This window comes from Aspergillus chevalieri, chromosome 3 (assembly GCF_016861735.1).
Source record: "Aspergillus chevalieri M1 DNA, chromosome 3, nearly complete sequence".
Taxonomy (NCBI): Eukaryota; Fungi; Ascomycota; class Eurotiomycetes; order Eurotiales; family Aspergillaceae; genus Aspergillus; species Aspergillus chevalieri.
In genome coordinates this window covers 2,468,446-2,482,742 of record NC_057364.1, presented here as the reverse complement: position 1 = coordinate 2,482,742, position 14,297 = coordinate 2,468,446, and the positions used below count along the sequence as shown (strand labels likewise).

The window sequence follows — 14,297 nt, the reverse complement described above, 5'->3', positions numbered from 1 at the left end:
AGCCCGATCCTCAGCAATCAATGGTGCAAACAAAACGGCGCAACGAGGAATGATGACAGAACTGATCGGTATAATAATTGATTTGCGCCAGGTTGTCGCAGCCGGTCACACAGAGCAGATGGCAATGCCCGTATGTCGCCGTGCAGCGGGGGAGTATCACGACAGAGGATTCATCAGGAGGACGGTAAACAACACTGGATGCACGACAAAATAAAATAATAAAATATTGATAATTAAGTGAGAAAAGTATTATACTAAATTATAGAGAGATAAGAAAAAAGAGAGAAGAGAGGGATGGCGAAGTCATCGAACAGCAGTGATTCACGGGCGGTGGGGGAGAAAGCAGAAGAGAGAAAAGGTCACTGGAATGCGTGCAGAGTGCAGCTGAATAGAATAAAATTATGCTCTGCACGATCCAAATACTGGAATGGCTGGTGATTGTCTTATTTTTTCCTTTCTTGCCGTCCCTTCTTTTCCCCATACGCTGGGGAAGAGAAACCGGTGGCTGGGGAGCGTCTGCGCTATACTACCCGAAGCTTCGCATCCCCGAAGGATTGGCCATGGAAGAAAAGATAAAAACCAGGCACCGTCTCTCTACCAATACGAATTTATTAGGACAGGTTATTATTTACAGGATATCGAATCCCAGCGACGACACATATTCCATCCTCACCGCATCAGAGGAGTAACAGCACTCCCGGGCTTTGACAGCGCCCTGTCGCCAATCATGGCTGGCACGAGGAGAATTGCCAGTTGTCAAGCATTGCAGGGCGGATCACCAGGTCTGAATTCGCATTTGCTACAAATTTTTTAACTATCCTGAATGTAGACGTTGACTCATCCCGGGGCATTATCATCCCACATTATGCGTCTTGGGACAATCTGAAGATAGCCATCTGCATCGGAGAAATGTATATACACGCAGTGTATACGCACGCAACGTACAGAGTACAGAGTACTTGTATGTAAGTCTCACGCGAGAGTGGTACTTTGGACGTGCGGATCAAGGACTGACACCCCCAACGTGCCCGACAGTTGAAACTCTCATCCTCGTGCCATCAACCGGCTTTGCTGTTACTTGCATTATCTGTTCCAGATGTAGTGATACATAGTTAGCAATCCAATCCGATCTTTAAAAAACGCGAAGATAACCTACGTTATACAACGGCGATTCCACATCATACTGCCCCTTGTCGTTCAATTCCGGTCTTGCCTGGCCATCACGCTTTACAGCTCCCAGTCCAACCTTAGAAAAGTCATATCGTCGAACGGCACATGCTATAATCACCCGCGCCTCCAACATCGCCAATTCTTGTCCGATGCAATTGCGCGGACCCCGCTCGAACGGTCGCCAGGCACTGGGCGGTGTCCGGTGAGTGTTGCTGTCGAGCCAGCGCTCCGGGATAAAATCATCCTTGGTGTCACCGTACACAGCTTCGTCGCGATGCACGAGTGTCTCGCAGTTATACACAACCATCCCGTCCAAGCACAGAGTACCTCCATCGTCCGGAAGTTGGACAGTGAATCCGGAGCCAGGGCTCATATACCGCGCTGTCCCAGAGGGTGGATAGAGTCGCATTATCTCCTTGATCACAGCGGACACGTAGTACATGCGGCTAATCAGTTCCTCACCCTGGGAAGAGCACAGCTTGTCTCGCATCTGGCCAATGCCAGAGTCAACTCCAAATATCCCATCAAGCTCATCCCGGATGGCCTGCAGGACGTGCGGGGTGCGACTGAGCTCGTAAAACGCCCATTGCAGTACAATGCTGGTCGTGTCGTGACCGGCGAAAAGGAAGCTCTTCAGTTGGTCGCAAGTCTGGTCTAATATATTGGAGTCTAGATCATCGGCTCCCTGGAGACTGAGAGAAAGCACACTGCGGTCTTTTCTACTCCCGGTACTCTCAGATTGCTGCCGCTCCGCGAAGACACTTTGAATGTGTTTTTTCAGCAGCAGATCAATTCGATGATCTAATTGTCGTCGATGTAGAGCTGTTCGCGGGCTCAATAGCCAGGTCCACTGCACGCTCCTGTTGCTACTACTGCCGCTTTGGTAACTGGCGGTCAGTTCACGATAGAGCTGGACAAATTCACTTTGGTGCTCCTCGTCGAGCTGGGCATTGAATTCAATGCCCATGGTCACCGCGCCTAATTTACAACATCAGAGCCGTCCTTCGTCAGACCGACCAGCAAGCATAACTCACCGATGATGTCAAACGTGAGGTTGCTGCACAGTTTATCCAACCTAAAAGCCTCGCCACTGGCAGCATATCGGTCAAGGTTCCTCAAAAATTGCCCTGCCTTATCCATAATCGCAGGCAAGAGCGTCACGAGATGCTTTGGCGCAAAGCCAGGGTTGAATCGCTTGCGAAGGCCTTTCCATTCTTCAGCCTCGGCAGTCAAGATGGATCTCGGACCAAGTAAGCGTTCATACAGCCGCATCGTTGGTGACTTATGCATGCTATACGGAAAGCTCTTGGTGCTTTTCGAGATCTGTTCGGCCACTTCGTGGTTCCCGACCACGCACAGCACGTATTGGACGGGCCGAAGGTCCAAAATGAATAGGGGCGCATTGCCGAGATGTCTTTTGATCTCGAGGAACACAATGTCTATATATGTCAGTACACGTCCATTTACATCTGGGTATTGAGAGGAACTCACCAATATGTCTATCGGTCTTACCGCGGGCAATGAACTCATGCAAAGCTTTTAGATGGCCCCAGGGCAAGGACGGCTTCAACTGTGGAAAACCAGCATATTGCTTTAAACGGATATGACAGAACCTATCGTACAGATAAAAGGCTAGCAAGGGAGCCAGGGCCAGTATAAGCATGCGAAAAGCCATCCTCCACTGTCCGGTGCTGCTTCAGTTGTCGAGCGAATGGACCGAGTGTCTCTCGCTATGTATTACTAATCACACTGTAATTGCTTCGAAGAACTTTATTGTTCCCTCAAGTTGAAAGGAATATTTACCGGTTTGAAGGATATTATTGCGGATTCATGCTGATGCATGGGGTTGGGCTGGTCTGTCACTACAAATTTTACTTGCAGTTGCATTTCAAGGATCATTATAAAAAAGCAAGCTAATGGCATACATGTTGCAATAAGCACTGAATGGAGCACATAACAGCATACAGTTCATTAAAAGACAATTCAAAAACACCCTCAAGACCGTAGTCAACTAAACGTAAACATAGTGATCCTTGCGCCTAACAAAATACAAAACAGTGCCCGTGACGTGCGTTAAAATCCTTTTGGCCTATACCGATCTATGTCGAGGTCAATTAATCAAGCATCCTGACCATATGTCTGCTTGTACTCTTTCCTGTAACGTTCAATGTCATTCGCCTGCAGTTTTTGGTATTTCTATATCCTTCTGTTAGCTTTCGTTGATGAAAGGAGTCCCGCGTAGCTACATACCACTTTTTCGGCATCCGTCAAACCCTTCCATTCCTCTGCCACCCGAGTAATCATATCCTTTGCACCCATGTGCTTGAAATCGCCATGTTCGAACCGTTCGGTAAAGTACAAGAGGTATGCTGTTCTCGGGCGCTTGACCAATCTGTCATCGTGAAGTTGGGGAAGAGAAGCCTTTCCGAGCTGTGCCAGTCTCCGGCGGGCGTGGTTCGCTTCTTTGATTTGCAAAGGAGTGTGTTTCTTGAGCCATTCGTCGTAGGCGGCAATGTTGGAGGCTTTGTTGGCATGGGCGGCAGCAACATATCTCTGTTTACCGAAGTCAGCCGGTGTCCGAAGCCAGGAAATAGATCTGGGGCCATCAAACCTCTTTCTGCTCCGGGCTGATCGATTTCGCCAATTCCACGGCGGCCTTGAACGACGCCACACCCTTTTCGTTGTTCTTCGCAGCTTCGGGATACACACCCTGGAAGGTGACAGTCCAAGGCTGCTCTGGGAGCCTCTTTGGAGGCTCCAAAGCAGTGGCTTTGAGCTCCTTAACCTTCTCGCGGAACTCCTTAGCTTTCTTGGCCTCCTTCTGCTTCTCCGTCAACACCTTCCTCTTCGGCTTGGGCTTGGCCTTAGCCTTGGACGTGGTCGTGGTTTTCTTAGCTGTCTTCTTCTTAGGGGCGGCCTTCTTGCCAGTCTTGGTGCTCTTGGTCGTCTTCTTCTCAGCTCCTGGCTTGGAACGACCACGACCAGCAGTAGTAGCGTAGGAGTTGATCAGACTACCAGCACGCACTCCCACAGGAAAGATACCCTTGGTAGCTGGGTTCAACAGAAGGCCATTAGTAGCTGGAGAGATACGTCGAGCGTGGCCGTGGATGAAAGCGACACGAGGATGAAAGAGGACTTTAGCAAGGTGAAGGGGCCGGAAAGCACCTGCACCCCGCGAAGCCACGTTCAAGACCATTTTTTAACAAATGACTGAAACTAGACCGCAGTAGGTAAGTGTTTCTGCAGGTGCTAGTGGATGATGTGCAAAAGCAACAATGAACGTTGGACTAGCTTCCTGTTGTGGCAGGGATGGAAAGCGGGAGGTGAAGCTCGCGTCCCCCGTTTCGTTTGATTGGTCCCGAATCGGGGAAATTGCGGCACGTGATTCTATCGATAATGCCATGTCACATGACTGATAACCACCTCGGGACTTTTCCAAAAGGAAATAACAGCGTTAGCCACTCCAGGAACAACGTCGACAGTCTTGCTATTTGGTCCCATTTCCGCCGGCAATTCAACCAAGGGTAACCATACTCACTCGCTCTGTTATCCTAACTACCGCACTCAAGTTGCTTTTGAGTCCCAGTAATACTCACTCATCGTTGCCCTGCAACAATGGCTCGCCACGGGGATTCTCGCTCACCATCACCTGTAGGCAGCACATACTCTTCGTCCAAGCGAAGTCGCAGAGATGATGATCGCTATGAGCGAAGCAGGCGAGATGATGGACGCAGTTATCGCCGGTCTCGCAGCCCGGGGGTATGTCAATGGTTCTCCTTTCCAGTTTCGTCTCAGTTTTCTAACTCGATTATACAGAGGCGATACCGTGAACGTGACCGTGATTTATACCGGAGACGTGACCGCTCGTTAGATAGACGCGATGATTATCGGGACGAACCCAACTACAGACCTAGTCGGAGAGAGCGCTCTCGCGACCGTCGGCGTTCCAGAGATAGAGATGATGACCGCGATTACCGTCGGAGAAGTCGCGAGAGAGACTACCGAGGCAAGCGAGATGATTCCCGCAACAGGGCTCGGAGACGGACAGACGATTCTGCTGACTTGAAGCACAAGTCTAGACGGGATGATAGCCGTGACCGTGTTTCGGACAGGAATTCACCGGTATGTCATCCATTCTTACTGTAACTAGTATGGTTGGTTGTTTCTAACATTAATCCCTTTCAATAGGCCTCGAAACCATCCACACCCGCCGCAGCTCCCACGGACGAAGGAAAACGAGCCGAAAGACTAGCCAAGTTGGAAGCATGGAAGCAAAAACAAGCTGCGGAGAAGGAGCGGAAGCAACGAGAACAAGCTGAATCTGGTGGCGCGAAGAGCATACTGGAAGAAATAGACAGAAAATCTGGCGCATTGCCAACGGCGAACGTACCCCATGCCACTGCTGCACCAGCTATCGAGGCCACGTCTGCCGTACCCACTCGAAAATTCGACCCGAAGGCGATTGCCAAAAACGCCACACCAACTACAGCTGCTCCCGCCGTACTTGGCGAGGATGTTGCGGTTCCGCAAGCTATCAAGGCATCTGCTGCACAACCGAGTGTGCCCTCAGCTGCGTCTTCATGTAAGTGTTTCCCGCTTTTTCCTGATGCTTATCTAAAACTGATGCTGACTCTCTGTCAAGCTGCCTTCAAAGCAAAGGGCAATGTTGGTGGATTTGGATTAGGCTCCAGACCCTCCGCAGACACCGAGAAACCGTCCGCCACCAAGACACTTGGATTTGGCGAAGAAGAATCCACACGAAGGAAACTAGAGAAGCTGCCTACTCCCCCATTAGATGATGCAAAGGATACCGTTCCTGCGGCAGATGATGAAGACGACGATGTCGATATGCAAGAGGGCGGGACCGAAGAAGAAAATGCAGCTGCAGCAAGGGCGGCCGCTGAAAGACGAGAAGAGCGATTACTCCAGGTGCAGTCCAATGGTCAGCCCAACGGAGATGTCGAGATGCAAGACGTCTCCCATCAACCCAAAGAGTCCATAGAGGCGGAACAAGAGGAGGAGGTTGATCCTTTGGACGCATTTATGTCGGAATTGGCGGATTCGGGTCCGCCCAAAAAGACCACTGGCGCCAAATTTTCCAAACAGAAGGAACAGGAGCCAGAGGCCATCTTTGCGGACGAGTACGACATGACGGCGGTGGGGGATGGTGATGCTGATGACTTCCTTGCCATTGCGAACAAGACCAAGAAAAAGAAGGACATCCCTACAGTTGACCACGCCAAGGCTGAATATGAGGCTTTCCGAAAGAAGTTCTACACGGAGCCATCCGACCTGGCCCAGATGTCCGAAGAGGATGCAGCAAGCCTGCGGCTGGAACTTGATGGGATCAAAGTACGGGGAGTTGATGTTCCCAAGCCTGTGCAGAAGTGGTCTCAGTGTGGGTTGGGCGTGCAGACTTTGGACGTCATCGATAAGCTCGGCTATGAAAGTCTCACTTCAATCCAGGCTCAGGCGATTCCAGCAATCATGAGTGGCCGTGATCTGATTGGCGTAGCCAAGACAGGTTCCGGAAAGACCATTGCATTTTTGATACCCATGTTCCGGCACATCAAAGACCAGAGGCCGTTGGAGAATATGGAGGGACCCATCGGTCTGATCATGACTCCTACCCGTGAGCTGGCCACTCAAATCCACAAGGACTGCAAACCGTTCCTGAAAGCTCTAGGTCTTCGGGCAGTCTGTGCTTATGGAGGTGCGCCGATTAAAGACCAGATTGCGGATCTCAAGCGTGGCGCCGAAATCATTGTGTGTACTCCGGGTCGGATGATCGATTTGCTTGCTGCGAATGCAGGCAGAGTCACCAATCTGAGGCGAGTTACCTACGTGGTGCTGGACGAAGCAGATCGTATGTTTGACATGGGTTTCGAACCTCAGGTGATGAAAATTATGGCAAATGTACGACCCGACCGTCAAACCGTGTTATTCTCAGCAACTTTCCCGAAAAACATGGAGGGTCTTGCTCGCAAGACTTTGGCCAAACCAGTTGAGATTGTTGTTGGAGGCAAGAGCGTTGTTGCACCTGAGATCACGCAGATTGTCGAGGTCCGCAACGAAGACAAGAAGTTCGTGCGACTTCTCGAGTTGCTGGGCAATCTGTATGACGACGAGCAGAATGAAGATGCTCGAGCCCTGATCTTCGTGGATCGTCAAGAGGCCGCCGATACCCTTCTCCGTGAATTGATGCGCAAGGGCTATCCTTGCATGTCCATCCACGGAGGCAAAGATCAAGTGGATCGTGACTCGACAATTCAGGACTTCAAGGCGGGCATTTTCCCCGTACTGGTCGCCACCTCCGTTGCGGCCCGTGGCCTGGATGTGAAGCAGCTTAAGCTCGTTGTGAACTACGATGCACCCAATCACTTGGAAGATTACGTTCACCGAGCTGGTCGGACCGGTCGTGCTGGTAACACCGGTACCGCGGTAACCTTCCTGACGGAAGACCAGGACCGATACTCTGTGGACATCGCCAAGGCATTGAAACAGAGCGGACAAGATGTGCCAGAAGACGTTCAAAAACTGGTAGATTCATTCCTGGAGAAGGTTCGAGCCGGAAAGGAGAAGAAGAGCACTAGTACGTCGGGCTTTGGCGGTAAAGGTCTGGAGCGACTGGATCAGGAACGAGATGCGGCACGAATGCGTGAACGCAAAACATACAAGACCGGCGACGAAGGCGAAGAGGAAGATGAGAAGGAAGAGAAGAATGAGAAGGCCGAAGAGAAATTCAACAAGGTCGTCTCACAGGTACAATCAGCCGCGGCATTACCAGGCGTTCCCAAGGGCATCGATCTGGACGGCAAGATCACTGTTCACCGGACTGAGAGGGACCCGGCCAGCGCGTCGAAGAACCCATTGGACAAGGTTGGCTCTGCAGTTGCTGATATCCACGCACGCTTGAGCAAGGCTGGTGTGATGAGATCCGGTGTGCCCATTGATAACCGTGGACCGGATGCGGGAGCGTTCCACGCAACTCTGGAGATCAACGACTTTCCTCGTAAGTCCCTTCCCGTTTTCTTTCTTTCACATTATTGTTTGCATCGTTACACGAATCAATTGCTAATACACTTGTCCAACAGAAAAAGCACGATGGGCCGTCACCAACCGCACGAACGTGGCCAAGATTCTCGAAGCGACGGGTACATCGATTACAACCAAGGGAAGCTTCTACGGGGCGGGCAAGGGACCTGCACCGGGCGAGAACCCCAAGCTCTATATTCTTGTTGAGGGTGAAACTGAGTTGTCAGTTACCAATGCGATGCGCGAGTTGATGCGGTTGCTCAAGGAGGGTACGATGGCAGCTGCGGATAGTGAATCGAGGGCGCCGGTGGGAGGACGGTATAACGTTGTTTAATCCTTTTCGCCTGGTTTTTTTATGCAGTATACCAAGTGTATTATATTGGACATTCAAGTGATTTCTATTGCAACCAAACGCACCTTACCATAACTCCATAGCTCCGCTAGCGCTAGAATGAATGCATATGCGCGAACCCGCCAATAACCAGAACCAACAAGCAAAACCCATCTAAAATAAAATCAAATACGCTTTCGTATCGGCATCATCAACATGTATACTCGAGTATACCAAACCAACGACTCATTGCCACCTCCTCGCCTCAGCCGCCCCATCCGCATCTCTAGCAGCCCGTTCAGACTGGCTCGCCTCATTCAACGCCTGCGCCTGCGTCATGGACTTCTGCGCCGCCAACTTCGTCCCGAGCTTTCCTTTATTCGACGATTGCGCTGCGTCCGCTCGTGCCTGCACTCGTTAGCTTGCGTCCTACCACCACGGGAAAAGGGACATACCTGCGCTGCCAACGCCGCTCTAGTCCGCGCATCCATCCCCGTCCCCGGCCCCTCTTCACCGCCACCTAGTGTCCGCCCTGGAACTGTGAAGGGCTTTTGGTTGTTTGGCGCGCGGGCGGAGGGGGCGCGGTTGTGATGCTGGTGTTGGGAGGGTGCGGAGGAGGCGAGGGAGCGGCCGGGGTGGGAGAAAGGGTCGTCGGGTTTGTTTGCGGAGCGGGAGCAAATGTTTCCCATTGTGGTCTATGTTTATTCAGAATGCGCAGATAGGAGGATGGTAGTTGTGAATATGTGAAGGAAGGTGTAGTTGGACTCGTCGCAATCGCAGTCGCAGTGGTGTTAGGCAGCCGTCGGGTGCTGGCTGATTAAAGGGTGTCGGGAACGAGGACGGAGTATGCGATTCTGACTGAGCAGACCAGCGGTGATGTGCTCTGGAAGATGTCGAAAGTATCAAAGGTATCCAGAATCCAAGGTATGCAACAGCGGACTGTGCTGCATGCACAACGCTCTTATGCAGTAACAAACGAGGCGTTGTACACGTGACAGAAATTAGCGGAAATTGACTCGCCTAAACCAGGTTAACAACTCAATCGGGCTAGTCAAGCGCATAGCCCGATGTTGCATCATCTCCCAATCAGCCGCCCTCTGATTGGCCGCCTGGCTCACTCCCAAGGTCCTCCGCTCTCCGCCGTCCACAAGGTCCTCAGCCAAATTGCCGCTGTTGTCCGCCCAGGGTCAATTCCCCCCCCCCCCCCTCGCCCGAAAAGGAAAGAGTAGCAATTCTAACAGTCGTGATTCGGTGGTGATGTCGACGATGGAGAGTGTTCCTGTTGCTTGCATCTCCCCCCACCTGTAGAGGGAAAGCTCCCAAGGTCCTCATTACGAGAAGTTGAGTGGCGGCGGTCACGTTTTGAAGTCTTGCTTGCTGCTGTCTTTTCCGATGTATCGGCTATCTGACTGAAGCACTGTCCACACTCACTTTCGCTTTTTTGAATCCTCTGTTTCATACTGGCTGTCGTTGGTACTGAAGGTCCTCTAGCTACAGGTGTGTTCATTCAGGTCGATATCAGTTTTAAGACTGATGGTTAACCTTGTTAGATTTTTAGTCTTTTCACCGAGGACTCTCCGTCTGCAAGATCTCCGTTGATCCTGATCCCCAAAGGCACAAGAGCTTTGCTCGCGTGTGCCCTTCTTTCCTTTGGACTAGCCCCGGAAGATTTTGCAAGATTTGCGCAATGGCTCAGAACAAGGACGACTACTGCCTTGAGTGCCATTGGGAGGGTTTCCGCCTCGATGGCAAAGAGTCTAACGATACATCAGACCCCAAGGAGAAAGAGCCTGAGCCTGTCTGCCCCGGAGAGGAACATCATACCTTGTCCCGGTGCGATGTGGATGAGACTTGCTGCGAGGTGGATGACTGTGCGGATAACTGTTCCATCACTTGTCCGTCGGTATGCGATGGATTCGTTGATTGCGATCAATCTGATGCGTGTTCCGTATCACATTGCGATGATAACTGCAGGAGTGACGAACCTGTGTGTTTTGAAGACCACTGCTTCGATGGAACCGAGAACAATGCCGACCACGGCTTGGAATCGTTTTTAGGGCTGAGTGCCCCCTTGAATCTGGAGACGAGTGATCTTCTCTCCTCGACTCTTGAGCACAGTCAGCTTGAGCAGTCAAAGCACACAGACCCCCCGGCTCCGGCTAACATAGGCCCTTCTTCTCACCACCCTAATCCTATCGACTCGTCCTCCTTCCTTCCCCCGTACTCGTCTACCCCAGCGGCTCATTGCCACTCGCATGTTCCGAATCACTTCAATAACTGTCATTTTCATCACTCGGTGCATCCGTCGTATCCTGTGCAGAATGGAGTTAACCCGGCGGATGTTTTCCACATGCTGGGCATGTGTCCGGACCTGTCGAGTTGCCCGATCCCAGAAGAGCAACACTGTCAGCACAATTACCACCTGAATGACACATCGGCCTTCTTCTCATGCTTTCACGCCGAAAACCATCACCTCAATCACACTACCCATAATAATAATGTCGACACCAATACCACCACCAACAATGATAGCAACTGTCACCATCATCACCGCCACCAACCAAAACCGGTCAACGCGGGCGGTCGTGCCCCAGCTAAAGGACCCTGCCGTTCTCACCATCGCTGTCGTATCCACGCCCACGGCCATGCCCACCCATACTCTCCCTACTTGCGACAATCTCGATCGAGCATCAGTTCCCATTTGATCTCCAGTCCGGGCGAGACCCCTCCGCCACTAGATGGCGGCGCCTCATCCGTGATCACCAGCCCAGAGTTCTCTCCTGTTGATCGGGAGATTCACGTCTGCAAATGGACAACCACCCTTCACGGAATTAAACATTCTTGCGGGGCTACGTTTGCCGATTCAGGTGCTCTCCAGAGGCATCTCATCTCCGGCCATATGTCCACCGTGGATGGAGCTAAGGGTAATGGTTACTATTGCTGCTGGGAGGGGTGTCACCGACCGAACGAGCCGTTTTCACAAAAGTCAAAGCTTCAGGGGCATTTTTTGACGCATAGCAACTGTTCGTCACTTCCCCTTTCTTTTGTGATTGGTCTGGTACTAAATGATATAGATAAAAACTTTAAATGTTCCGTCTGCGGCAAGGTGTTTGCCCGACAAGCCACTTTAGACAGGCACGAACGAAGCCACCGGGGCGAGAAGCCGTACAAGTGCACAGATTGTGGGAAGACGTTTACCGACAGCAGTGAACTGAGTATGCCCTCTCCCAGTCCTTACTCTCTGCAACAACATAACTGACAATGACAGAAACCCATTCGCGGACACACACTGGAGAAAAGCCATTTAAATGCACTTACCCTGGGTGCAATTTCCAAACTGGCGATGTAAGTTCCTGTTCCCATTAGTATTAAGAAAATAAAAGCTAACCTTGCTAGTCCTCCAATATGTCAAGCCACCGCCTCACACACGGCGAACGACGACACAAGTGTCACTTCTCGGGGTGTAGTAAGAGCTTTACACGACCTGGTATGTCACCCGCTCCTGTATTTTTTTACAATCAATTATACTGACAACGCATAGATCAACTCAAACGACACATTAAATCCACACACAAGGAAGAAATGCCGCCTTTTTCCACATCACCCGGGACTGATGAATTCGCGCTTTCGTACGGGATAATCGCTTAGTTGGTATACGATGCACGCTAATGAGGGTTCGGCGTTCCGGTTTCTAAAACATTGAATTTGGTTCATGGCTATGATACCTATTGAATATATGAGTATTATACTGGCGTCACCGCCACATAGATAGACCCAATATACTCTTAATGTCCTATTCTACAATATGTAGTTAGATAACACAATCAAGCCAACCCCAAAGGTAAAAAGGTAAAAGAATCAATCAGCCTGGGCCCTATCCTCCAACAATCCCACCGCATTATCCAACTCCCTAACCCTCTGCCCGACCCTCTTCCTAACCTCCTCCCTCACCGCCGGCTCAATATCCCCGGGATCATACCCCGTCCCCACAGCATCCATCCCACTATCATCCGGCTGCGCCTGCTGTGGCTGGTGCGATTCGGCCGTGGACCGGATCTCAGAGGATGTATAGAGGGAGTAGGTTGCGAGGAGCTGGTTTAGGGCGTCGCGGCAGGATTCACGGTCGGAGGCGGCGTAGATGGTGGCGTTGTCGGTGCTGTCGGTTGCGATTTCGAATTCGTCTTTTGCAACTTCGTACCTTTGTTTGGTGTTAGTGCCGTTTTGTTGGGGGCGGGAAGAGAAAGTGGGATGATGAGGATGGGGGAAGGGTACAATTCCTGTAACTCGTCGACGAGAAGATCGGCTTGAGATTTACCGGTTGTGGCGCCGAGGGCGTAGCCTCTAGTTTGGACTTGGTTTGAGATTGGTAAGGGGAATGGTTGCGTCTGCCTTGAGCTTTGGCTGGGGATTTGGACAGATAATGCTGAAGCTCCCAGGAACGGACGGAGTGTTGTGGATGGTGCTCTCGCGGCTGCTCGGGTGAGCAGGGATGTCAGACGGGTTGTTCGGAGAGACATTTCGTAGAATATGAGCGGTCAATTGGTTATAGATATTGAGTAGATGTTGGTGTTGTGTTATGTGTTGATATTTGGGTGAGGTCGAGAGGCGGTTTGAGTATTGTGATGTCATTGTTCCACGTGATATCATACTAAATAGAGAACTGTGTTTGTCTGAATGCATTGAGCAATTGATATTTTATTTTTATCTACAACACACTTCGGATACAGAGAGCTTATATGCCCATCCTCATCCCCCCATTAGCACAAACCACACTCCCCGTACACCATCCCCCATCCCCCGTACATAACATCCCCACCACCCCCGCAATCTCACTCGTAAAAGCCGGCCTCCTCCCATCCATCTTCTCCTGAATCGCCGTCTTCTGCTCCTCTGTCAAACTAGCCATCTTCTCATCACCTTCAAGCACCTTACTCAGCGGCGTCGCATCCATATACCCCTGCATCTGGCGCCAGAACGCCTCGCCAGTTGCAAAGTACATGTCCCCGACGACGGGGCCAGGATTGATGGCGTTGACGGTGGCGCAGTCAGCAAGCTCACGGGCCCAGGTGCGTGTCATTGCTTCGAGGGCAGCTTTTGTGCCGCCATAGACGGATTGGCCCGTGAAGCCTAGGGAGGATGAGACGCTGGAGATGTTGACGATGCGGCCGGTGCGGTTTTGGGGAAGGAATGGGGCAGCGGCCTGCGTGAGAAGGAGAGGAGCTAGGACGTTGACGTTGTATTGCCAGTAGAAGTAGTCTGGGTCGATAGGGCCTTTGGTTTCGTCGTTGAGGAAGCGGTCTTTTGAGACGCCAGCGTTGTTGATTAGGATGTCGATTTGAAATTTGCCATCTTTGCTGAAGTGTTCCTTCGCTGCGGAAAGAATGGTGTTGGCTGCGGTTTGAGTGTCACAGAGGTCTGCTTGAACTGCGTGGCAGACAATGGCGTGCGTGCTGGAGAGGGTTTTGCAGAGGGATTCGGTGCGTTCGCGAGAGGATTCTGAGGTGTAGTTCAGCAGAAGAGAGCAGCCTTTGGAGGCGAGGTTGTGGGCGATTGCTTCGCCAATTCCTGTACCTGTTAAAAGTGTATCCTGTAGAAGAAGTGGATTGTATACTTACCCCGCGATCCGCCGGTGACAATGCCAAACTTCCCTTCCAATGAGCGGGACATTCTGTTCAGTGTACGACTGCAATTGAAACTCAATTAAGAGAAAAAGAGATAGAAGGAGAAGAAAAGAGAGAAAGAACAGTTGATAAATTGTACT

General features: G+C 51.3%; 7 protein-coding genes across 7 annotated transcripts; 2 read left to right on the top strand and 5 right to left on the bottom strand.

Moving 5' to 3' along the window:
* Positions 1-1,003: 1,003 nt before the first annotated feature.
* ACHE_30873S (cytochrome P450) lies at positions 1,004-2,845 on the bottom strand (the record flags this gene model as incomplete). The annotated part of the gene is made up of 4 exons (XM_043277539.1): positions 1,004-1,087; positions 1,157-2,148; positions 2,205-2,609; positions 2,662-2,845. The coding sequence occupies 4 exons, from the start codon at positions 2,843-2,845 to the stop codon at positions 1,004-1,006; spliced, it is 1,665 nt and encodes a 554-aa protein (XP_043135408.1).
* Positions 2,846-3,288: 443 nt separating this feature from the next.
* On the bottom strand, positions 3,289-4,366 carry ACHE_30872S (HMG-box domain-containing protein; the record flags this gene model as incomplete). Its single annotated transcript, XM_043277538.1, has 3 exons — positions 3,289-3,366; positions 3,421-3,723; positions 3,782-4,366. The coding sequence occupies 3 exons, from the start codon at positions 4,364-4,366 to the stop codon at positions 3,289-3,291; spliced, it is 966 nt and encodes a 321-aa protein (XP_043135407.1).
* Positions 4,367-4,785: 419 nt separating this feature from the next.
* PRP5 (DEAD/DEAH box RNA helicase) lies at positions 4,786-8,539 on the top strand (the record flags this gene model as incomplete). Its single annotated transcript, XM_043277537.1, has 5 exons — positions 4,786-4,929; positions 4,987-5,292; positions 5,359-5,752; positions 5,813-8,182; positions 8,265-8,539. 5 exons carry the CDS (start codon positions 4,786-4,788, stop codon positions 8,537-8,539), a joined length of 3,489 nt encoding a protein of 1,162 aa, XP_043135406.1.
* A 243-nt stretch (positions 8,540-8,782) lies between these two features.
* On the bottom strand, positions 8,783-9,225 carry ACHE_30870S (uncharacterized protein; the record flags this gene model as incomplete). The annotated part of the gene is made up of 2 exons (XM_043277536.1): positions 8,783-8,944; positions 8,992-9,225. The coding sequence occupies 2 exons, from the start codon at positions 9,223-9,225 to the stop codon at positions 8,783-8,785; spliced, it is 396 nt and encodes a 131-aa protein (XP_043135405.1).
* Positions 9,226-10,223: 998 nt separating this feature from the next.
* SUR1 (C2H2-type zinc finger protein) lies at positions 10,224-12,184 on the top strand (the record flags this gene model as incomplete). Its single annotated transcript, XM_043277535.1, has 5 exons — positions 10,224-11,559; positions 11,611-11,751; positions 11,805-11,881; positions 11,933-12,023; positions 12,078-12,184. The coding sequence occupies 5 exons, from the start codon at positions 10,224-10,226 to the stop codon at positions 12,182-12,184; spliced, it is 1,752 nt and encodes a 583-aa protein (XP_043135404.1).
* A 210-nt stretch (positions 12,185-12,394) lies between these two features.
* ACHE_30868S (uncharacterized protein) lies at positions 12,395-13,053 on the bottom strand (the record flags this gene model as incomplete). Its single annotated transcript, XM_043277534.1, has 2 exons — positions 12,395-12,734; positions 12,809-13,053. 2 exons carry the CDS (start codon positions 13,051-13,053, stop codon positions 12,395-12,397), a joined length of 585 nt encoding a protein of 194 aa, XP_043135403.1.
* Positions 13,054-13,268: 215 nt separating this feature from the next.
* Positions 13,269-14,203, bottom strand: ACHE_30867S (SDR family NAD(P)-dependent oxidoreductase; the record flags this gene model as incomplete). The annotated part of the gene is made up of 2 exons (XM_043277533.1): positions 13,269-14,101; positions 14,152-14,203. 2 exons carry the CDS (start codon positions 14,201-14,203, stop codon positions 13,269-13,271), a joined length of 885 nt encoding a protein of 294 aa, XP_043135402.1.
* Between the last annotated feature and the right edge of the window lie 94 nt (positions 14,204-14,297).